This window comes from Drosophila subpulchrella, chromosome X (assembly GCF_014743375.2).
Source record: "Drosophila subpulchrella strain 33 F10 #4 breed RU33 chromosome X, RU_Dsub_v1.1 Primary Assembly, whole genome shotgun sequence".
Taxonomy (NCBI): domain Eukaryota; kingdom Metazoa; phylum Arthropoda; class Insecta; order Diptera; family Drosophilidae; genus Drosophila; species Drosophila subpulchrella.
The window spans coordinates 24,539,628-24,562,784 of NC_050613.1; the positions used below are offsets into that span (position 1 = coordinate 24,539,628).

At 45.3% G+C, this 23,157-nt stretch overlaps 6 protein-coding genes across 10 annotated transcripts; 2 read left to right on the plus strand and 4 right to left on the minus strand.

Annotated features, from left to right (window-relative positions):
• The first annotated feature begins 7 nt into the window (after nt 1–7).
• Nucleotides 8–2,528, plus strand: LOC119558030 (5-demethoxyubiquinone hydroxylase, mitochondrial). Its single transcript, XM_037871164.1, has 3 exons — nt 8–161; nt 960–1,456; nt 1,520–2,528. The coding sequence occupies exons 1-3, from the start codon at nt 158–160 to the stop codon at nt 1,676–1,678; spliced, it is 660 nt and encodes a 219-aa protein (XP_037727092.1). The 5' UTR covers nt 8–157; the 3' UTR covers nt 1,679–2,528.
• On the minus strand, nt 212–10,773 carry LOC119558028 (protein shifted). 4 transcript variants are annotated; one of them, XM_037871162.1, is made up of 8 exons: nt 10,454–10,773; nt 3,957–4,367; nt 3,325–3,582; nt 3,104–3,247; nt 1,784–1,972; nt 747–842; nt 490–687; nt 212–426 (listed from the first exon to the last, which is right to left on the minus strand). In XM_037871162.1, exons 2-8 carry the CDS (start codon nt 4,354–4,356, stop codon nt 383–385), a joined length of 1,329 nt encoding a protein of 442 aa, XP_037727090.1. In that variant the 5' UTR covers nt 4,357–4,367; nt 10,454–10,773; the 3' UTR covers nt 212–382. The 4 variants fall into 4 exon arrangements, with proteins under 4 accessions (XP_037727090.1, XP_037727089.1, XP_037727088.1 ...); XM_037871161.1 differs by having other exon boundaries at nt 1,784–1,984; XM_037871160.1 differs by having other exon boundaries at nt 3,053–3,247.
• Nucleotides 10,774–12,856: 2,083 nt separating this feature from the next.
• On the minus strand, nt 12,857–15,133 carry LOC119556661 (ABC transporter F family member 4). The gene is made up of 2 exons (XM_037869009.1): nt 13,359–15,133; nt 12,857–13,290 (listed from the first exon to the last, which is right to left on the minus strand). Exons 1-2 carry the CDS (start codon nt 15,094–15,096, stop codon nt 12,956–12,958), a joined length of 2,073 nt encoding a protein of 690 aa, XP_037724937.1. The 5' UTR covers nt 15,097–15,133; the 3' UTR covers nt 12,857–12,955.
• Nucleotides 15,134–15,692: 559 nt separating this feature from the next.
• LOC119557816 (anaphase-promoting complex subunit 4) lies at nt 15,693–18,645 on the minus strand. Of its 2 annotated transcripts, none has more exons than XM_037870755.1 (6): nt 18,428–18,645; nt 18,106–18,348; nt 17,640–18,039; nt 17,408–17,578; nt 17,180–17,342; nt 15,693–17,125 (listed from the first exon to the last, which is right to left on the minus strand). In XM_037870755.1, the coding sequence occupies exons 1-6, from the start codon at nt 18,537–18,539 to the stop codon at nt 15,896–15,898; spliced, it is 2,319 nt and encodes a 772-aa protein (XP_037726683.1). In that variant the 5' UTR covers nt 18,540–18,645; the 3' UTR covers nt 15,693–15,895. The 2 variants fall into 2 exon arrangements, with proteins under 2 accessions (XP_037726683.1, XP_037726682.1); XM_037870754.1 differs by having other exon boundaries at nt 15,694–17,125; nt 17,402–17,578.
• A 351-nt stretch (nt 18,646–18,996) lies between these two features.
• LOC119557146 (chromobox protein homolog 3) lies at nt 18,997–20,682 on the minus strand. The gene has a single exon (XM_037869730.1). The coding sequence runs from the start codon at nt 20,569–20,571 to the stop codon at nt 19,855–19,857; it is 717 nt and encodes a 238-aa protein (XP_037725658.1). The 5' UTR covers nt 20,572–20,682; the 3' UTR covers nt 18,997–19,854.
• A 224-nt stretch (nt 20,683–20,906) lies between these two features.
• LOC119557145 (U3 small nucleolar RNA-associated protein 6 homolog) lies at nt 20,907–23,072 on the plus strand. Its single transcript, XM_037869729.1, has 4 exons — nt 20,907–21,099; nt 21,158–21,461; nt 21,525–22,709; nt 22,775–23,072. Exons 1-4 carry the CDS (start codon nt 21,008–21,010, stop codon nt 23,000–23,002), a joined length of 1,809 nt encoding a protein of 602 aa, XP_037725657.1. The 5' UTR covers nt 20,907–21,007; the 3' UTR covers nt 23,003–23,072.
• The last annotated feature ends 85 nt before the right edge of the window (nt 23,073–23,157 follow it).

Consider the following 23,157-nt stretch of genomic DNA (forward strand, 5'->3'; position numbering starts at 1 on the left):
CGTGACCGGTGGTCCATCCCTGGCCGTGATTGTCCATCCCTGGATTGCATTGCGCAAAAAAAAGATAAACAACAATTTCGCTCGCCGCATTCGATTGCAATTTATATTTTTATTATTTATTTAGCATATATTACCCAAGCAAAGCTGCAGAATAGCAATGAGTAAGTAGAAAAGGGAGCCTCACCCGATTAACCTTCAACATTGCGGCCCATCAACTCTTAGATTTCGTTTTTATTTAAAAATGTTATGTTAAATTACAAAAAAATTTTATCACAATTAGAATTATGTTCGTATCATCCTTTTGTCGCTGTTGTGTTGTGCTTTTTAGTAGAAAAGTGTCAAGTTAAATGAATATTACAATGGATCTGGTGCGCCGGAATCCCTAGAACTTGGAGTCGTCGCTTCGGTGGGCATGTCGCCGCTTGCCTGGAAAGGATTACAGATGTACACATAGATATTCCAGAAGCTAGGATCCGGATTGGGACTTACGACCGTTGCAGTGGCGCCCATAGAATCCCGGATGGCACTTGCAGTGCTTGTGAGAGGTGCAGGTGCCATTGCGGCACTTGCAGATGGAGCGCTGTTTGCGCCCGATCTCGCAGTGATCGCCGCGCAATCCGTTGGGACACCGGCACATGTTGTTCCCGATGCACCGGCCCTCGTTCTTGCAGGGGATCACGCACTTGGCTGTGGAGGAAAACGGTAGATGTCCATCAATGGGATCTAGGATCTGGGATCCTACTCACAGTACTCGCAGCGCAGGCCGTAGTATCCCTTGGAGCACTGGCACTTGTCCTTCTGTATGCACTTGCCGCCATTCAAGCACTTATCCTTGCAAATACCTGTGGAGCACACAGGTTATATTGTTATTTTTAAGTCACCTTTGAGATTTCTAGGATCTACTAATTTCCACCCGTTTCATTACTTAACAATAATACCCTGTATGCTTTTCTTCACAGCTGGAATGCTGAGAGGAGTCCTCTGCCGGCCCGAGCCGCGCCTGCTCTCCATGCGTTGCCTTAGCTCAGCAGCTGGAGGCAGCTCAGGCACCACCACAGAGGGAGTCAGCACAGGCGCCACGCCCCTGCGCCCACGTCCAAATGCCCTGACCGATGAGATCATACGCGTCGATCATGCCGGCGAACTGGGCGCCGATCGCATCTACGCCGGGCAAATGGCCATTCTGGGCAACGGACCGCTTGGCAAGACCATCGGCCATATGTGGGAGCAGGAGAAGGAGCACCGCAAGCAATTCGAGCAGCTCATCCAGCAGCATCGCGTGCGTCCAACGATCATGACGCCGCTGTGGAACGTGGCCGGATTTGTGCTGGGCGCTGGAACCGCTCTGATGGGCGAAAAGGCGGCCATGGCCTGCACGGTGGCCGTGGAGACGGTCATTGTGGAGCACTACAACGACCAGCTGCGCCAGATCATGGAGGCACCCAATCCCGACAAGGTATTTATACTCTTTGTTGCCCCCGAAATGCATTCTAATTAATTGGGATTTTTGATTTTTCAGGAGCTGCTAGCGACAATCACCAAGTTTCGGGACGAGGAGCAGGAGCACCACGACACGGGCATCGATCACGGGGCTGAGCAGGCGCCCTTCTACCAGGCCATGACCGAGGTGATCAAGTTCGGCTGCAAGACGGCCATTGCCATTTCGAAGAAGATCTAGGCGGAGGAGTAGTTGGGCCGCCACCCCACCCCCTGTATATATCAAAACTATCTGTTCCCGCACCATGTTAAGCATTAAAGGCAGAGCTAAATGTCCAGTACTCACCACCTTCGCACTGGGTGCCTTGGTAGCCCTCCGGACAGGTGCAGATGGACGGCGCCGTGCAGTTGCCGCCGTTGAGGCACTGCGGGAAACAGAAGGCCGTCTCGCAGTATTGGCCCGTATAGCCCACGTTGCACTTGCAGATGTGATGCTCGTTGCAGTAGCCGTTCTTGCCGCACTTCAAACTGCATTCTGGATCGGGAGCTTAAGTTTATTTAGTTTAGTTCAATCGTTCGCAGGTAACGAGACATTAACATTAACACACATTTAACACTTGGTCACATCTGGACTCGCAGAGGACTAAGCAGAGCAAATAGGAACCACAGAAAGGGGGAAAGATGGAGTGGATACATAGGTCGACAGATAGAAAGATAGGAAAGCGGTTGGCGTGGAATAAGGGACCTCAGGGGCTATTTTATTATGCAGAACGTTATTAAAACACATTTAAAGAAGTCTCGAGTAGTGAGTGAATGGAACTTGCGGAAAACAGCATTGAAATGCATGTATGTATACACTGTAGAACGAATTGTTTCTTAAAAAGTGAAGCTAATTTTTTGTAAAACCATATTTTAAAGAAAATATTAACTGTACTGTTCTGATTTGTATTTTCGAAAAATATTGACGAGTTCGATTTGACTTTGAATGCGTTTTTTAAGCAGCTTGGTCAATTTTTAACAATTATTAGCTTAGGTTTATATTTAAACCTTAATATACCTTTATATAAATAAATAAAAAAAGAGTTATATCATCTGAACTGTTATATAAATAAGATAACTATTTAAATATCTTTTTTTAAGAAAACCGATTAAAGGTTTAAGCATTTAAAAAACATTTTCCAAATCGAATTCGGGAAAAACACTCGAAATTTAAAACCGGAAGAAGCCTGATAAGCCGAAATTTATGTCACAAACGGGATATGATTCAAAGCACTTGATTATTTTTAGATGGGAATTTTAGATAATCCGGAATTAGTCAGAAATTGCAAGATCCGTTCTGAATGCTTGTCTTCGATAAGAACAACCTCCTTGAGTCATTTTGTGGTTTGTAGGGAATATTGGAAAGCGCGGAAAAGCCGTGAAAAGCGACTACGTTGCGGGGAATGGGGGTTTTTGATGGGCGGTAATGGGGGAATGGGATTCGGATGGGCAAATGGACGGCATGCTGGGATGGAGCTCGAGGAGCTGATGGGAGGAGTGTGCACAACATGTAGATGCTAAATTACAATTACTATCGACTAGATAAAAGCATTGCTTGATATTTCATATACACTACCTTGCAAAGTTGTTAGTGAAGTAGGGTTGGAAGCGTCTATATCATACACACCTCTGTGGGCGCATTCCTTTTTGAAGTTGAGGCGAATGGGTGTGCCCGAGAGCGGCTTGTTGCGGTGCGTCTGGATCTTGAGGCCGACGTTGAAGGACGCGGTGCCGGAGCTGTTGCCGGTGCAGGGCAGGAAGATGCTGAAATCTGGCTTGGGAATGGGGCTCGTTATCTCCCGGAATCTGATATCAATCGCTGTCGCCTCGCGCTCCGCTCCTACTTACTCTTCTGCTCCTGCGGAATGCGACCGCTCTTGCGGATGGACAGCGTTGGCGCCTTCAGGATGCTCTCGTCCATTGTCTGCAGGCGATCGAAGTCGTAGAAATACTTGCGGCGTCCCGACTTCCATGTGAAGTTCACGTAGTTCACCTCGGAGGGTATCACCAAAAAGTTGTATAGCGTGGTGTCGCGCAGGTCGTTGGTCACCCGGCTGTTGTGGATGGCGTACAGGCGCTCCGAGTAGCCCTGCGGGAAGTAGAGCGCTGTGGAGGCGGAATGGATCGCAACATTTGCAGTAAGTACTAACGACTTTATAATACTCTCAAAATTAACTACTAAGAGCCGATTTCTCAATGGCATGTTAGCTTCTGTATTGAAATCGGTGATTTAAAAAAAGTTGCATTTCTCAATATGAGTTTAGCATTTAGGTAATGGTTTTATTAAGGCATTGTTATAATTAAGTTCGTCGTTGACGGTAGTAAAAACTAAGAAAATGATTTTGACTTTTCCAACAATTTAAGTTCACGCTAACTTTAACCGACAGATAAGATATCTAACCTTTACTTTACCCCAAGTTCTTGACCAATCGATTTTAAAATTGAGTTTTTTAAGTGGAGGATTTGTTCAAACCACCTACCAGTCAGCATCTTGAGCTGCTGCTCGTTGATCCATAGCGAGATACCGCTCTCATCGTTGCGGTTGTGCCGGTTGCCACCGCCTCCTCCGTTTCCGGCCCCGCCGGCGCCGCCTCCTCCTCCTCCGCCGCCGCCGCCGCCCTGGTGTTTCTTCCGCTGACCCCGGCGTGGCTGGTGGCCATGACCCACCGTGTCCTGGTCCGCGTAGTTGTCCAGGCCATCGCTGGCGTTGCCTTGGCTCTCCTCCGAACTGGAAGAGTCCGATCTTCTGTTGTTGTTGTTGTTATTGTTATTCCGATTGTGGTTCTGGCGACACTCGAGCTGGCCAATGCAGAGGAGCGTGTGCACGATCAGCACCAGATAGAACCACTTGACCACGCAGCCGATGCCCTGATGCCTCATGGTTTCTCCAGCTGCCAAAGCAAACAGAAACAGAGATCGAAATTAAAAATAAACGATGGCAATGGTGCATTGCAGCCTGGTCCCCGCCAGCCCTCAGCCCCAATCCCCTCCAGATATCGGATATCTGATTGCTTATTGCCGATCCACTGATTGCCAATCCCACACCCATACAGTTTGTTTATCTTTGGCCATATTTGCAGACCCTCGATCTATTTGCGATTCGGTTTCGCTGCTTTGGACGCGACGTATCGCGGGTATTATCTATTTGCTGAAAGGGATTGGGGGTGCTGGGGGTTAAGTGCGCTGGGACTTGAGAATTCCAGGAATAGCGTTTTGAAATATCTTTAAATCATATTGTTGGGGAGTATTTCAAAGCAAGAAAGTATAGACATTGCAAATGGTTCTGATGAGTAGCGCTATCCGGTTCCATATTCTACAAAAATATTTATCTTATTTAGATCTCTTTTATTAGTTGTATGATCTCTGGTGAGCAATTGTGTTATAAAACCTAATAGTCAGATAAAAATATATCAAATGTACATACAGTTTATGAGACTGTAACTTCTTCATCTTAAAGTTTTTGCCTTAATCTGATCTAAACTTGAGCCCATTTATCATTCCAGCTCCTTTTGCCAGCCCTTTTGCCTGGTCGCATATAAGGCATAAACGAAGAGAGAAGATGCCAGCCACAAATTGAAGTGTCCCCATTCCGGTGCATCCCCTGCCCCCGGCGAAAACCGAAACCCCCAGCTTCGGTTCAGCCAGATTGAAGCGGTAAGGGGCAGTGGTGGAGGTGGAGGGAGAGCAGGTACAAAGTCGTTAGCACTTTGCCTGGTGTGAAGTTACCGAAGTCAACGAGGGCCAGCCCAGTCGGCCATCTCCAGCTTCAGCCAGCCTTGTTACACGGCAGGCTGGACAGCCAGACAGCCGGACAGCCAGAAGCCAGACGTTTAACACGGCCAACAAGTGAACGGACAAAAGAGCGGACAGTGGTTCAGTGCTGCCCCTTGGGCGTCTTTCTCCCCAACTCAGTTCGGTGAGTACTTGATTATTACAATACTATCTGATACTCTGTATTCTCAAAATTACATTTGAATCAATAACTATCATAGATATAAGTTGCATGTAAGTTGGTAAGATGTGATTGTAATGGGTTAAGTCATACGGCAAGCAGTCCAGGTTTTCAGTATCCATTCTGAAGACCCATTTCGTTAGGAATACTTATAAAAGGGTTGACTTCAATAAGCACTTAAGAATTAGTTGGTTCTAATAAAATCCCATTTGAATCAATAACTATCTTAAATATAAGTGGTGTGTATACAATTAGTTTAAGTATTTTTTAATAGGTTAAGTTATACGTCAAGCAGTGCAGATTTTCAGTATCCATTCTGAAGGCCCATTTCAATGGAAGTACTTATAAAAGGGTTGACCTAAATAAGCACTTCAAAATTAGTTGGTTCTAAAAAAACACTTTTGAATCAATAACTATATAAGATATAAGTTGTATGTACATATGTAGTTTTAATAGGTTGAGTTATACTTCAAGCAGTGCAGATTTTCAGTATCCCTTCTGAAGACCAATTCCTTATAAAAGGGTTAATCCACTTACAAATTAGGGTTCTAGTTACGACGTATACGATAAGGAAACCTTTTCTCAATCTAAAGGTGTACCAGGTACAATGTACCTATAACATATGTGTACTGAAGTTTTAAGTTCCCGCTAGGAAACAGCTCCTTGGGCATCTCTGTGGACTGGACAAGCGATCGATCGACCGTTGTCTGCCCATCACGTATGAATGGGTTGCTGCGAGACCCGGGGACAGGGCAAACGACGATGATGGGCCAGAAAACAAGTTAAGCTGTCTTAATAAGATCAAACATGGCGATTATGAGGAATTACTTGGAGATAATGACATCGGCCAGCGACTCAAAAGACTCTCGAAGATTCTGCCCTCGGCACTGGAAGTGGAGAGATCGGAGATCGGAGATGGGCAGAACTCGAACACCGACTCCTCTGCAAAACGAAAACGGCCTGGGAACGAATTCGTTAAGTGAACTAATTGCTATTTCTGGAGTCCCGGGGCTCCCACGTACATATATGTATATCCGATTCGTAATTGAATCAGTGGTCAGAGGATCGTAGGCGGAAGTACTGCTTTTGGCATGGACGTGGAACAACGCAATATCATCATATAGTACAAGTACACGAAACGGGAACATCATATGGCATCGAGATTGTAACCGAAATCTGGACCGTTGTGGGGATCTCGGGATCGGGATCGGGACCGGGCCAGACCTCGATTTCCTATAAATACAGCGTTCACGCTTTGTTTTGAAATTATTTTTATTTCGTGCTATTAAATGGTCGCCGATAAGCAGGCACATGATGGCGATAGCCGGCTCCGGCCCATAGATAATCCCACTCATGGTCAATCTAAGTCCGAATCTGAATTGGAATTTCCAGCTGAGTCCCACTCGCAAGTGCCGGAGAGCTTAGTCAGCATGGGATTTACTGCATACATTTTAAAGAAATGCGTCAAAATATTAGCTTAACTTAGCCTGTATATAACCCTTTTTCTAAAAAATTTGACTACATAGAACCTGATTTGGAATTTCCAGCTACATAAGTCAGCATTAGAATTACTGCATACATTTTAAAGATGTGAGTCAAAATAATATGTACATAGGTATTGGAAAGTTTAGTCAGCTTTAGAATTACTCCACAAGGTTTAAAAAACGGTCATCCAATATTATGTACTTGGAGTTTATCATAGCTTAAAAGTGTGCTATATAATGTTAACTTAACTTAACCTCTATACCATATACCCCTTTTTCCTATAGATTTCCTATTTTCCTATAGATCTGCAAACTTTTAAAGTGATATGATACTATGTTTGTTAGCTGTGAAATCTGTTGAATCAAAGTTGGAACTCTTTTGCTAAGGAATCCGGGAAATACCATAGCATTAGCATTATGCTGAAGAATTCGCGTTGGAAACCTTTCTTGCTTCCAGTGTCCATTTGTCTTCGTTGGAATATCAGGTGCAGCCAGAGAAGAAGAAGAGGTGAGGATCAGCCGTCTGAGGCTGGGGCAGCATTATTATCAAACTCCATATCAGGTCGATGGAATGAAGATGAGGTTGTTGCTGCTGTCGTCAACGATATAATTGCTTCAACTTGAGAAAAAGGGACAGATTAACATTTTAGCGTGAAACCGGCGACAAGAGAAGAGCAGGAGAAAGAGGGAGGAAAGGAGAGAGGGAGAGGGAGATGGTGATGGAGGAGGAGGAGGAGCAGTAGCAATCAAAGTAGAAACAGCAGCAACAACAATTTGTTAGCTCTTTACGATTATTGCCTTTCTCACACCTTATTACCAAGAAAATAAAGAAGCAGCATCCACAGGGCAGCGACAACAACAACAAATACGCAACGAGATGAGACGTGAAAATAAAAAAAAAATACAAAAAACACACACAAGGCACAACAAAAGGCAACAACAACGGCAACATAGCCGACAACAAGAAGCTGCCCCTTGGAAGTGGAAGTGGACGTGGACTGGACCTGGCCTGGAGTGGATGGAATGGGAATGGGAATTGGAACTGAGACTGAGACTGGATAAAGGGAGTGGGGGCGGTGGCGGAGGCGGAGGAGAGGGACTGGAAATCGCACACTCACAGCCACTCTCGCACACCCATAAATGGTGTACTGCAAGTGCAAGCGAGAGGCAAGCAGTTCATAAACAATCTGATATTGATATACACCGAGAAAAACAGGTTAGTCATTAATACCCAAAAAAGATCCCTAGAGATTTTAAATCACTTATACAGTTACCTAAAAGTATGCTGTATCTCTCAGATATTTTTAAGTCCCTAGATATTTTTAAATCTCTAGATATTTTTTTTGTCGCTTTTATAAGAGGGTTCAAACCTCTGAACATTTATGGGGGAACATCAAAACATAGGTTTTATCAAAAGATCATAATCTTAAGAAAATTTATAAAGTATATATATATGTATATAAATTAAATATACTAAAAAATCAAAATCTGAAGAAATTGTATAAAGTTTTTTATAACTATAGATATGACATATAGTACTATCTAAAGATATATAAAGAGAGTACCAAAAAATTGTTAGCTGAACCAAAAGAAGTCTTCGACTAAAAGGATCTCAAATAAAAGAGCGAGTCAAAGGATGAGCGAGGGAGACGGAAATGCTCGAAGAGGGAGATTTACTTTCCCGGCTACCGATTCAAAAGATGTCCAGTGCTCTACAGCAACAACAACAACAACAACAACAGCCAGTGGCACTTGCAGCTCTGTTTGTTTAATGAAACAAAAGTCGCACACACACACACACACTGCAACACCAACACCAACGAGGCTGTGAGAAACACCAACAAAAACACCTTGGACAAATAAAGCAGACAGAACGGCAGCAGTCGACTTGCCGATACTCTGCACCGCTCTAACCTTGGCCAATTGGAGCCCCATCCGCTAAACACTTCTTCAGCATGGGAGATTTTTAAGATTTACACAGAAAGAAAATCTATTTCTACTCCCAAAAGTATCGCCACAACGGAATTGTATTTAAAAATTGTTCTTTATTGTATAAGAAAAGGTTTTTATATCTTATCATAAAGTAATTATACATAAAACCCTTTCCCAAATACATTTTGTAAATGATTTCGTTACAAGGTCCATCCATACCTAAGTGATATCTTAAAATCTCTTTCACAACTCATTATTAAATAGTATTTAGTTTCAAATATAACTACAAACATATATCCAGCACTTATATTTTTTATTTGTTATACTTTTAATCTAATATTGTCCCTCTTTTTTCTGTGTGTAGGTCAACCTGTGACACCTGACCTAGAGGGTGCTGGGCCCTTCGTACTTCAGTAGACTGGCACAACCCATTAATCCTGGCTGCTACTCCTACCGATGATAACGATCACCAATTGAGTGGCAGAAGAGGGTGGGAGGAAGAGGAGCAAGAGGAGGAGGAGCAGCAAGAGGAGGAGGAGGAGCAGCAAGAAAAGGAGGAGGAGGAGGAGCAGAAGGTGGAGAGCCAGACAACAGGCGGATAACAACGCCTGTCTCCAAGTGGGCTCAAGTGCCGCAGGAGGTGGAGGAGGAACAGGAGGTGGAGCAGGAGGAGGAGGTGGAGCAGGAGGAGCAGGAGGAGGAGGATGAGGGGCAAGAGAAGGGGCAGCGAGACACGCAGGCTGCGGAGAAGACGGACCGACGGCCGGCAGCAAAGCCAAAAGCAGAAGCTACTTGAGAGCCACAGAATTCCGATTCCGATGAGGCGATCGTGTGTCTATATGCATGCTGAGGAGCCAGGCAACGCGCAGTCGCACAGCCACCATTCCACTCCATTACCAGTTCGCAGATCTCAGATCGCCTCTTCCAACATCCAACATCCAGCATCTACCATCTACCATCCGCTCCCAGGAGCTGGCAATCAAATGGCCAACGTTGGACAATGACTTTCACGCCTTTCGAGCGCGCCAAAATGGACAAGTCAAGTACAGGCGGCCAAGAGGCATTCCAGATACCCTACCTGCCTAGCCATGTATGAGCCTTTCTTAGCCAAGTTATATGCCATATATATTCCATTTACAATTGTATCTAAATTTAACCTAAGCAAGGTATACAATTTATGATGTTTCTTTATAACTTAAATCCGATAGAATAGTTTTTATAATGCTTTTCATAACGAAATTGAAGATTTTCTTATCTTTAAATTGAAAAATTACTTTCGGTGTATGATAACAATATTTCTTGTTAAATCACAAAGCTCTTCCGAAAAGATAGTATGTAAAAGATACATTAGCTGAGCTCATTTGTATGAATATTATGTTTTTTATCGATCATCGCACTCTTTTTCCCGTGCACTTTTCACCCAGAATCGTTTTCAATTTCCGTTACGATCAATCAGCACTTAAGCCATCAATCTGAAGGGGGAGGGATATTAATTGAAATTGAACGGACAATCTCCCCATTGATATGGCAACCAAAAAAATGCAAGTGTTTTTGCTCTTCAGGTTAAGTTAGTTCTTATCGCTTAATTAGGGTTGTGCGCAATACTCACAACAATCACAAAAAGTAAAGATCGCAGGTTAGTTTTCAATTTCAAATTTGCACACTTTACGTACTCGTTGGCCGTCGCCGAAACCAAAAAAAAAATATATAAACGGTCGGTTGACAATTCGAAAAGGGGCTTGGGGCTCCGAAAAAATATATACACTTTTATTTGCCGAATTCCTTAAGCCTTCAATTTTTCACAAATTCCGTTGCGTCGAAAGCTTTTTTGTTTGGACACAAACGCGACAAGAATTGGCTTTGGAAAATACAATAACGCGCAGAGTTTCGGTGTGCGACCGTCGCGTTGCAGCTCCTTAGCTGATCTGGACGATCCACCGAAACCGAAAACCGGGGAACGTTTCGATCGGATCTCAGTGATGCCTTCTGCTCACGCAGATCACCATTAAAAACGCTAGAAAAGTAAGGCGTTTGATCATCAATGTTTTCAAATCTAATATATAGTTTTCTCATTTTGCTTTCAATCTGTATAGTGAACTGACTAAGATATGTATTATTAAGATGGATTTGTATTTACAAATGGAATTACATTGTATTAAAAAACACAAATTTAAGTTTTCTTGTCTAGAATACGTTAGGAAATATCCGCACACCTGTGATGCTTTAGTTTTAAAATTCTTGTACATCAGTCAAAAGCTTCAAAATATTGAAAAAGATGCTCAGGACCATAACAAATAAAAGATTTATTGTACAAAGAATACGTAGCCCAGAAACGGCCAAATTGGCAGCACTACTCACTCCGCCTCTCCGAACCTTCAAACAATCTCAAGCCTCTTTATTGCGCTCTCGAACTTCTTCCAACCGCAACCCCGCTCTTTAAAAATTGTAATTAATTATTAAGGGAAAAATGTTTGTCAATTGGTGTAAAAAAGTAAGTATTTTTTGACTAAAATCTGAATATCGTATTTTTGTCTAAATCGAAATCCCATTTTTTTCGTCCAAAAAATTCAGTTATTTGGCTGCTACAAAGAAAGTAAACGTCAGATCGAGGAAAGTCATACCTCGTTGAGCTCGTAATTTAAATTCCAATCCATCGGCATTCAAACCTGGAAATTCTTTATTTTTGCCATTTTTCGCAAAAATAGATGATGTAACCCCTTACAAAAAATGAGAAAATTGGCCAAAAAATAAATTTCCCGGAAAGTGATGGGGATTGTTAGCATAGGTTGTCAGCTGCTCAAAACAGTCGGTCTTTTAGCTGTACGCCTTGATTTGACCAAACTGCGATTGAAAAACTGGAAAGAAAAATAGTATTTTTGACTAAAATCGGAATCCCATTTTTACCCCTACAAATTCAGTTTTTTGGCTGCTACAAAGAAAGTAAACGTCTAATCGAGGAATGTCATACCTCGTTGAGCTCGTAATTTAAATTGCAATCCATCGGCATTCAAACCTAGAAATTCTTTATTTTGACCATTTTTCGCAAAAATAGATGATGTTACCCCTTACAAAAAATGAAAAAATTGGTCAGGAAATAAGTTTCCCGGAAAGTGATGGGGATTGTTAGCATATTTAGCAAGCTGCTCAGAACAGTCGGTCTTTTAGCTGTACGCCTTGATTTGACCAAACTACGATTAAAAAACTGGAAAGAAAAATCGTATTTTTGACTAAAATCGGAATCCCATTTTTAGCACTAAAAATTCAGTTTTTTGACTGCTACAAAGAAAATAAACGTCAGATCGAGGAATGTCATACCTCGTTGAGCTCGAAATTTAAATTGCAATCAATCGGCATTCAAACCTGGAAATTTTTCATTTTTTCAATTTTTCGCAAAAATAGATGATGTAACCCCTTACAAAAAATGAGAAAATTGGCCAAAAAATAAATTTCCCGGAAAGTGATGGGGATTGTTAGCATAGGTTGTCAGCTGCTCAAAACAGTCGGTCTTTTAGCTGTACGCCTTGATTTGACCAAACTGCGATTGAAAAACTGGAAAGAAAAATAGTATTTTTGACTAAAATCGGAATCCCATTTTTACCCCTACAAATTCAGTTTTTTGGCTGCTACAAAGAAAGTAAACGTCTAATCGAGGAATGTCATACCTCGTTGAGCTCGTAATTTAAATTGCAATCCATCGGCATTCAAACCTAGAAATTCTTTATTTTGACCATTTTTCGCAAAAATAGATGATGTTACCCCTTACAAAAAATGAAAAAATTGGTCAGGAAATAAGTTTCCCGGAAAGTGATGGGGATTGTTAGCATATTTAGCAAGCTGCTCAGAACAGTCGGTCTTTTAGCTGTACGCCTTGATTTGGCCAAACTACGATTGGAAAACTGATAAAAAGAGTATTTTTTGACTACAACCTTTTGGTTTTCAAATACCAGAAGAGTGACACCACCAAACATTAATAAACAATGGTTTATCGATATTATGATATCGGCGAGCGGTCTATTTTAAATCAGTTATTGAATTTATTTAAGTCACAGATTCTTAAAATCACAGATTCTTCTTAAGTTACACATTAAAGTGTCAGTCTGAGGCTCAGTCCTCACTCGCTCTGGGTCGTGGTCATCTTCATCTTCTTGGCAGCGTTCCCAAACTTTTCAGCCTTGGGCTTTTTGGCCAACTTCTTGAGGAACTCGTTCTTGATGAGATTGTTCTGCTCGTAGTTCAGGCGCTCGGTGAGGTGCACCCACTTGAAGCACGAAAGATACTTCATGCTCCACAGCGAGTCGGAGAACTTAGACTTCTTACGGTTGGAGATTTTGGAGTTGTTTAGTATGGTGACGAGGAACTGGGCGATCCCCTTCGACTCGAACTCCACCCAGCCCTCGGTGAAGCGGATCTTGCGGCCCTTCCGCTTGTTCTTCTTGGCCTTGGCACCTGCGAAAACACATAGTCGAGATTAAACGGATGCGCTCTATAACAAAATACCTTTCTGTTGCACTTACTTGACAGCTTCTCCGGCTGCAGGTAAACTCTTCCGATTTTTCCATACTCCCCTAGAATTTTGCGGAGGCGCGTCACGTTCATGTGCTTGGGAATATTGGATATGTAGATAATGCCCTTCTTGGCTTTCTTGGTGCGAGCGGGTGTAGAGCCGTTTTTGAAGTTTGCCATGTCCATTTCATCCTCGTCATCCGAGGGAACTGGAAGCTTATCGTACTTTTTCTTCGGCTCTGGCTTGGTGGGAACGGATTTGGTTCCGTTTTTAAAGTTGGCCAGGTTCATGTCATAGTCGCCGTCCGAGGAGAGAGGCTGCTCAGCGTCCTGTTCTTCTAGCTCCGAGTCGGACTCATCCGAAGGTTCCTCCTCCGACTCCGACTCACTCAAAGAAGCCTTTTGCGGCTTTGGTAGGTAAAGTTTGTTTTCGTCATCCGAGGAAGTGTCCTGTTTCTCCGGCTTCGGCTTGGTGGGAGCGGATTTGGATCCGCGCTTAAAGTTGGCCAGGTTCATGTCATAACCGTCGTCCGAGAAGAGAAACTGCTCAGCGTCCTGTTCTTTTAGCTCCGAGTCGGACTCATCCGAAGGTTCCTCCTCCGACTCCGACTCACTCAAAGAAGCCTTTTGCGGCTTTGGTAGGTAAAGTTTGTTTTCGTCATCCGAGGAAGCGTCCTGTTCCTCCGGCTTTGGCTTGGTGGGAGCGGATTTGGATCCGCGCTTAAAGTTGGCCAGGTTCATGTCATAACCGTCGTTCGAGAAGAGAAACTGCTCAGCGTCCTGTTCTTTTAGCTCCGAGTCGGACTCATCCGAAGGTTCCTCCTCCGACTCCGACTCACTCAAAGAAGCCTTTTGCGGCTTTGGTAGGTAAAGTTTGTTTTCGTCATCCGAGGAAGTGTCCTGTTTCTCCGGCTTCGGCTTGGTGGGAGCGGATTTGGATCCGCGTTCAAAGTTGGCCAGGTTCATGTCATAACCGTCGTCCGAGAAGAGAAACTGCTCAGCGTCCTGTTCAACTGGCTCTAAGTCGGACTCATCCGAAGGTTCCTCCTCCGACTCCGACTCACTCAAAGAAGCCTTTTGCGGCTTTGGTAGGTAAAGTTTGTTTTCGTCATCCGAGGAAGTGTCCTGTTCCTCCGGCTTCGGCTTGGTGGGAGCGGATTTGGATCCGCGTTCAAAGTTGGCCAGGTTCATGTCATAACCGTCGTCCGAGAAGAGAAACTGCTCAGCGTCCTGTTCTTTTAGCTCCGAGTCGGACTCATCCGAAGGTTCCTCCTCCGACTCCGACTCACTCAAAGAAGCCTTTTGCGGCTTTGGTAGGTAAAGTTTGTTTTCGTCATCCGAGGAAGTGTCCTGTTCCTCCGGCTTCGGCTTGGTGGGAGCGGATTTGGATCCGCGTTCAAAGTTGGCCAGGTTCATGTCATAACCGTCGTCCGAGAAGAGAAACTGCTCAGCGTCCTGTTCAACTGGCTCTAACTCGGACTCATCCGAAGGTTCCTCCCCCGACTCCGACTCCGACTCACTTAAAGAAGCCTTTTGCGGCTTTGTTCCCTTTATAATATTTACCAGGTTAAAATTATTTTCGTCATCCGAGGAAGCGTGCTGTTCCTCCGGCTTTGGCTTGGTGGGAGCGGATTTGGATCCGCGTTGAAAGTTAGCCAGGTTCATATCATAATCGTCCTCCGAGGAAAAAAGCTGCTCAATGGGTGCAGGATCTTGCTTTTGCTTCTTATTCTTTTCTGCTTTCGGCATTTTAGTTAGAGTAATTTTTTATATTTGAGTTCTCCTGTCAAGCTTGTAGAGATGAGTCTTTTTCGACGACAGCAATCGACGCCAATTCGTTGGGCTATCGATAGTTTCATACCCAGTGTTGAAGAGTATTATAATTTTGATCTTCATACCAAACTGACTAATGCCCACTACATGGATAGAACACTTCCCAACACATGCCCATTCTGCCACCACTCCCAACATATTATTATACACTGCCCTTCCTTATCCCAATCCTCACATTCACTTAACCCCATCAACACCATCTCAAACCCTACCCCCGACAACATCATGAAAATCATCACATTTCTTGAAAAAGTTTAAAATTTAAATGTAAATAAATATGTTGTTAATTCAACACCTCAGTTGAGCTGAAGGGCTTAGCTGCTAGAGCTCTTAATTAAGTTAGCCTATAGATTTAACTTTAAGCGGGCTTTATATAAATAAATAAATAATTTTGATCTTCGTTTTGAAAACGGACCATTTAATATATAGGGGTAAATCGGAAAAGTTCACTTTCTCAATATTCCACATAAACAATTTAGGCGATATGTACTTTTTGCCTCAAATTTAATATTACTCCATACTTTAATTTTGTTTCTTTTTTCATAATTAAAAAAGTGTTTAAAATTCTATTCGTCAACTACTTTGAATCAATTTATCGAAATGTATCATTATTTTAATAATTCAAGTTCCACGATCTTAAATAATCCCAAATAAATACATTTTAATTGATTTAAATTTCCCAGAAACCAGACATTTTGCCTCGATAGCACGAGGACTACGCATCTGGCTTCTCGGATTCAGCGACGCCGGCCAGCACAGACTCCTTGCTGATTTCCAGAAACGAGGCCTGCGACATCTCGGTGTCGTCCTCCTCCTCCTCGATTTCCATCTCGAAAATGGTCATCTTCCGCTTGCGATCGGAGAGAACGGTGGCCACCTTCCTGCTGCCCGAGACGGCTAGCATGTCGCACAGACCGTCCAGACCCTTGAAAGTGGCGCCATCGACCACATCATGGATGCTGTGCGTTACAGTGGCGTCCTTCAGCTTGACCAGCGGCCCCATTTGGTGCTGGGTGCACTGGTTCCTTGCCGCACTCAGCGAGAATTGTATAAAGAAGCTATGTGGACGCATGCCGGAAGCTGCGCTCGTGGACTGGGCGAGAATCGAGAGCGAGGACTCGTTGTAGAACTGCAGGTCGACGAAGCGCAGGTTATAGAAGTCCTCGTGAGCGGATGAGAACATTCCCGGCTCCAGTTGAATTCTGGTGCAGCGCACCAGGCCATCGCCAGCACGACTAACCTCCAGGATCATGGCCTCCTGCCAGCTGATGGTGCAGGCTAACATATCGCTCCTGGATGCCTCGTTCACATAATAGCTGCACGTCACCAATTCCCGATCCTCCAGCCCCTCGCCGGGCTCCATGGGCGGCAGGTCGTTGCATATTACCGCCGAGGAGAGCTTGAAACTCCCGCTTATGCTCTCCGTGGGCTTGTGGAACACCGCATCGATGGCGTTGAACATCTTGTCGCGCTGTTGCACGAGCGACAGATTCTTGTCGTGCGGCACAAACAGTTTGCATTCATTCAGGCACTCATTCTCGGCCACCATCTCCTCCCACAGCTGGCTTGGGTCCTTGGTGTAGGGCTGGGTCAGGTATGCATTGTCCAGATACTGACCCACTCGCTCCAGATTGAATTTGCTGCGAGCCGGTGGTGGCGTGTCGGAAAGCGGCTCCAGATCGTCCTCCTCATCGCTGCGGTCGTCCAACTCTGGCTCCATGGAGCACAGAAAATCGGCCATTGCTATGTTCTCCTCCTCGGTGAGCACCAGGTCGTCCGGAATCTCCTGATGCGACAGACGAAGTATCGTGAATATCATCCATTCGTGGAAGAGCTTCATGTCGTACACCAACGTGTCGATGGTTCGCTGCAGTTCGTGGACTTTGAGGACGAAAGCTCCACAGGCCCGCATCGCCTCGTTGGCCACATCGGGAGAGATGAGGGACTAAGGGAGAGACGGTGAGATAGGGCACACAAAATGAATGCATGGAATACCTACCTCAAAGAAGTGCGACATGCGACCGAATCCCGCGATCGTGTTGAGGAAATAGAACATGTTGACGGCCGATCCGTTCAGCTGCTTGAACACCAGGCCCTGCAGGTTGCTCAGACTCAGGTCCACCGAGTTGGCGATCTTCTTGAAGCCCTTCTCGGACAGAGTCCTAATGATGTGGATGGGGATGGATGAGCATGTGGTTCGGCCAATAGGCGGGCAACTCACTCGAACAGAAACTCTTCTACCTCGAAGGTAGCGAATCCGAAGACGTGCAACTCCAGGAAGTGAGCAGAGATCAGTCCATAGGGTTGGGAGTTGGCGTACTTCGTCAGCTTGTTGTCCATTTCCAGCTGCACGGTCTCCCAGGCCTCCGTCAAACATTGCTGCGTGTCATTTATGTAGCTGTGCGGAGAAATATGGTTTACAATGGGTCATAACAGGGCTCCCTGAACAATCTATATACTTTTTAGTTTCCAGAATGTGGGCACAATGCGTGGCCAGTTCCAGCATGGGTGCCATGCACTCCTGCAGCACCTGGTTGTGAAAGTGCAGCATCTTAAGCTCCTGCCCGTCCCTCAATAGAGCATATATGGCATTAAAGTCTCCATTGAGTCGCACATCGTACACATCAAACTGCTCCGGATGCAGAATATGCTGGGTGAGATCAATGCTGCCCGCCTGCAGGGCTCCGAGGAGCAGCAGGTGCACCTTGCCACTGCGCATGATGACCACCAGGAAGCAGGGCGATCCTTTCGGAAAGGACTTTTGGTCCAGTGTTTTCAGGCAGGGATCAATGTTGGTCAGCGGCTGCAGTTTGGGCAGGAACCTTCTATGCTTGTCCTTGGCATTGCAAGTGTAGGTACCTGTAATTGTAAGAAAAGTACTATAAGATCGATGGTCCCCAATTACAAAGTGGGATGCCACCATACCTAGGTTCTCCTGCGAGTTGATGGCCTTGCTGAAGTAGACCTTCTTGATGTCGTCCTCGTAGATGAGGCCCGATATGATCGTCTCACTTTCGGCGTCCAGGAGCGCCACCTTGCCGTTGCTGTAGCCGACGGCCAAAAGGGTTTCGTCCATTTGCCAGCTGAGGGAGCGCACCCGCACATCCTCGCCGGGCGTGGGAAAGGTGACGATCTTCTGCCAGTTCAGACGCTGAATGACCACCTCGCCTGGACAAATGGGAAAGGGAGACACGCGTAAGTCCCTCTACTCCTTTGGGTTTCCAGATGATCCTTCAAAGATACTCACCCTTCTCCGTTCCGTAAGCAATGAGGTCCATCTTGTTGTTCCACTCCATGCGCTCCACAATGCAGGACATGTTGCGGGCGCCCAGCAGCTTCATGGAGCTCGTTTGGGACATCTTTCCACGCTAGGATTTGTCCGCGGCACATCAAAAATTGAAATCAAATAGGTTGGCTTTGTAGTTTACACTTTGCCGGCTCCTATCGAAGGTCTACCGATAATTGTATGTTATCGATAGCATAGAGATGAGCGGAAAAAAGCTAGATTTTTCAAAAAGGGTTCCCTTACATTTTATATGAATGGGCTAAACCTTTAAGGTTTTTCATTATAAAAAAAACATATTGTTAATGTTCGTATGGAGTGGGCTTTCTAAAAAGTTAACCCTTTAAAATACATTTAAAAACTACTGAATTGATTGTTAAATTAAACTCTAAATTGCCAATCAGAAATACATGGTTAAGGTTTTTTATTATGTTAATAAGAATTTCAAAACACAATCATCTTTTTAATGTTTGTATGCTGTGGGCTTTCCAAAGAGTGAACCATTTAAGCCTATTTTAAAAACATTGAATTGATTAAATTTGTATTTAAACTCTATATTGCCAATGAGAAATACATAGTTAGGGTTACAGAAATTTAAAAGTAGAAAAGAGCTGTATTAACATTTAATATACTTTTTGCTAACTTCTAAAGAGATTTCCATAAAAGCTCAAGTATATACAATCATTCTTAGTATCAATATTTAAGGTTTTTTACTGATGCTTGCGCATCAATTTTTTATTCATACAAATGCTTGGTTTCTTAGGAATCTACAAAGTTTAAGGTTTTTGTTTTTGAACAAATAGTAACAACTGAAAATGCAAAGTTAGTCTAGGCAAAAAATAAAAAAACGAAGTTAGTTGAATTAAGAGATTACAAGGAACTTAACAACTGCCTTTCGTAAAAGTAGATAAAAACCTGGCCATTAAGGAGCCAAGTGGGCAGCACAATTGGCGTCTTTTGATTTCCACAGGGAAAGATTGCCAATTGTACGATGTGCAAACTTTGTTACTTTACAGTGGTACAAAAAAAATGGTTTACTGGATGGTCAGGATCCCTAACTTAAGCCGATTAATGCCGCTCCCCATTCGTCCTTTGCAACATACACATACGGATAAACATGTACGCCAGGACAATTGTATTTCACACTTCGCATGTTGTGCTCCTACAACTTTCAGGGGATTCGAAATTAAAAAGTGATATTAAAAAAAAAGTCACATTTCAACTTATAGATTAAGTATGTACTACCGCGGAACGAATCTCCGCCAGAACTTCAGTTAATCGATCGTGTTAAGCTTAAAGGCTACGCTACCAAATATGTATATATCGTATGTTTGTTAAGACGGCGTGTATGTATGCACACAAGCGGGTAAGTCCGGAACAGCCATCCGCAACTAGTCATCGGCGTCCGGCTGGCCGTTGTCCAATTCGCTGCTCTCCTCCGGCTTGGCGTTCTCGTCCTGGTTGATGCTGCCGATGGGGCTGGCAGGTTCGGGTTCCTCCTCATCGCCGCCATCGGCATTGCTGCCACCGCCGGTGGTGCCCACGCTGCCGGGAGCCGTATCGTCGCCGGCGCCACTGCCTCCGGCAGAGCCCAATCCCCCCGTGGAGATCAGATTGCCGGAGTTGCTGTTGCCATTGCCGCTGCCCGTGTGCCAGGTGAGGCGCTCCTCGTAGAACTGGATGACCACCTGGGGGCAACGGATATTGGCCAGCTTGGCGGGCACCAGGTCAGCGTGATCGCTGCCCTTCCACTTCATCAGGAACATGAGGTGGCCGGACGAGTCGGTGGCGCCCAGGATCTTTGATGGCTCCAGGCCGCGCTCGAAGCCAATCAGCTTCTTCTGCTCCTCGGTATCGTCCTCCAGGAAGCTCTTGCGCTTGCTGCGGATGGAGTCGGGCGTGGAGGAGGTGGACAGCCGCTTCTTGGTCTCCTTCTTGTTGTTCTTCAGCGACTCCTCGAAGTTGGCTATCAGATCAGGGCAGTCGAGATTCTCCACCGGCTCCCAGGTGTTCTCGCTGCGCGGATAGCCCTTCCACTTCAGGTAGTATTCCGTGCGCCCGTTCACCGTCCGCTTGTCCTCGACGCGTTCCACTGAGAATTCGGCCATTGTTTTCTGTTTATTTGTAGTTTAAGTGCTTATTTTTGTTATTTTCTTGGCGTCCCAACACAAAATTTATTTATACGTGATTTTAGGCGGCGGAAGAAGAAGACCTAGGGATGCACAACTCCTGGTCTCCGATCTATCGATAGCTATCGGTAGCGATGGCACAGCAGGTGCTCTTTGTAGGTTAAAAAAGATTAAATGAAAAGGTACACACACAGAACAGAATTATTTATTATTTTTTTCTTATAAGATAAATTTAATTACAAAAAAATTAAATTTTATTCATTATTTGCACCATTCAAATTGGTTATCAGTGCCATCTCTATCTGCTATCGATAACTGCCTGCTCACAATCGATAACCGGCCGCTGCCTTGCACGTGCGCTTGTTTTTAAAGAAATAAACAATTACCAAGAATCACTTGACATAAACTAGGCAAGATGGGCGAGTTTATAGCTGAGATGCAGGAGCGCCTGCTGCCGGAGTACGAGCAGATGAAGAACTACAATGTATTCCAAGCAGACCAGGTCAGGTGAGTGGTTCACCCAACTTTTCAGTCTGGGCGACCAACTTATTGGCCATTCTTGCAGAGAAATCGTCAGCCGGCGCGAACGCCTGTTCCTGAAGATCAACAGAAGCCACCAGACCATCACCGACTACCTGGAGTTCATTCTGTATGAGAAGCACATGCACCTGACCATCGAGGACAAGGAGAAGAAGATGAACGTGAAGCTCACCGGTCTGAAGACCTCCATAGCCACGCGGATCATGCGCCTGTACAGAGAGGCCCTGGACAAGTTCACGCACGACAGACGGCTGTGGAGCAACTGGATCAAGTTCAGCAAGAAGTCAAATCCCGTCGAGGTGGCGGGCATCTACGAGAAGATGCTGCTGGTGGGTATTTGCCGGCCTGCTCACTTTCGCTGCTGATGTACTAATTCCCTTCCCAAACTCTAGTATCACGGCGACGTGCCGGACTATTGGGTGGACGCCGCCATGTGGCTGTATGAGTACAATCGCCTGAACATCGACCGGGTCAAGGACATCCTGTTGCGCGGCCTGCAGCGACATCCCGATTCCGCGGCCCTCAACAAGTGCTTCTTTGACATTATGCTGAAAGAGGCTGCTCTGGGCAACAACGAAAGGAACCTGGCCGAGAACACGCTCTCCGAGCAGGACATCAAGCTGGAGCGCGTGGAGGCAGTCTACCGCAACAGCATGGCCAACATCACCCAACTGGACTACTTCGTGAAGCTCCTCGAGAGCTGTGAGGATCACCAGGAGCTGACGGGCAAGTTGCAGCGCCTGATAATCGATGACATGCAGGAGAAGTTCCCGCGAGAGCCAGGCTTGTGGGACCTGCTCGCCCAGCGGGAGCTGCGCGGCTTTCATCTGGGCGACTTGGAGGACGAGGACCTGGACACCAGCGATGAAGAGCCGGCCAGCAAGAAATCCCGCTCTGTAAATGCCCGCTCGCTTAAGCGACGCATTCAGCTCTGCGTCACGGTGTACAAATCGGCGGTGGAGGAGCTGCAAACGCCGGAGATGTGGAATATGTATCTGGATGCAATGCTGGCCCTGAATACAGATGGAAAGTCTGAGCGTATCCTCAAACAGCAGTGTCTGGCGGATGCTCTGCAAGCGGGCCATCGCTCCCAAATGATGGGGGTGAAACACTACTCCATTCTGAGGAAAATGCTTTGCACAGCGCCAGGTGGAAGGGAGGCGGCTGTCACCATTCTCACAGAGGCCCTGAAGAACGATTCGTCCGTGGAGATGCACGAACTCCTGTTGGCCACGCACATCCAGAGCGACAGTGAGCCACTGATCTATGAGATGTTCAACCAGATCCAGAAGAACATGGGCAGTGAGGCGTTGCCGCTGTGGCGCAGTGTCATTTTGTACTATAATACCCGGCAAGACCAATTGGGCGCACGCAGGCTGGACGAGATCTACGGCCTGGCCTGTAAGTCCGCGTGGCCGGAGTTTGCCGAGCTACGGTCCGACTACATTCGCTATTTGTGGCGGGAGCGATCCATCGAGGAGGCACGCAAGGAATACGCCAAGCTGGCCATCCAGCCGCCCATGTCGCTGGCGCTGCACCGCCAAATGATCCAGCTAGAGTCCAGTGCGGCAGTTCTCGTAAGTTTTAGTCTTTTTTTTATATTTTAAAATGTGTATTTACTTGATGAACTAATCTTTCGCAGAACCAGGCCAACCTCAAGTACTGGCGTATGTGCTACGACTTCATGGCCTGTTACTTTGGCAAGACAGAGCCGCGCGTTTGGGTGGAGTACCTGGCCTTCGAGCGAGATCATGGCGAAACGAAGAACATCGCCCTGCTCACCCAGCGGGCCATCAGCACCCTGGAGCCCCAATATGTTGCCGCCTTTGAGGCGGAGCGAGCACTCGCCTATGTGGGCGCTTCTATATAGTTGATTGAAATATTGCCAGTTTATATCTAGGTCAACTTAGGTTAAGAAACCATTTTTTGAAAATCTGTTTTAATTATTTTCATAGTGAATATAGAATTTTTAAGATAATTTATAAAAGCGATAGTTTCTTTTTCTTGTTCTCTCCCGAAGTAGGT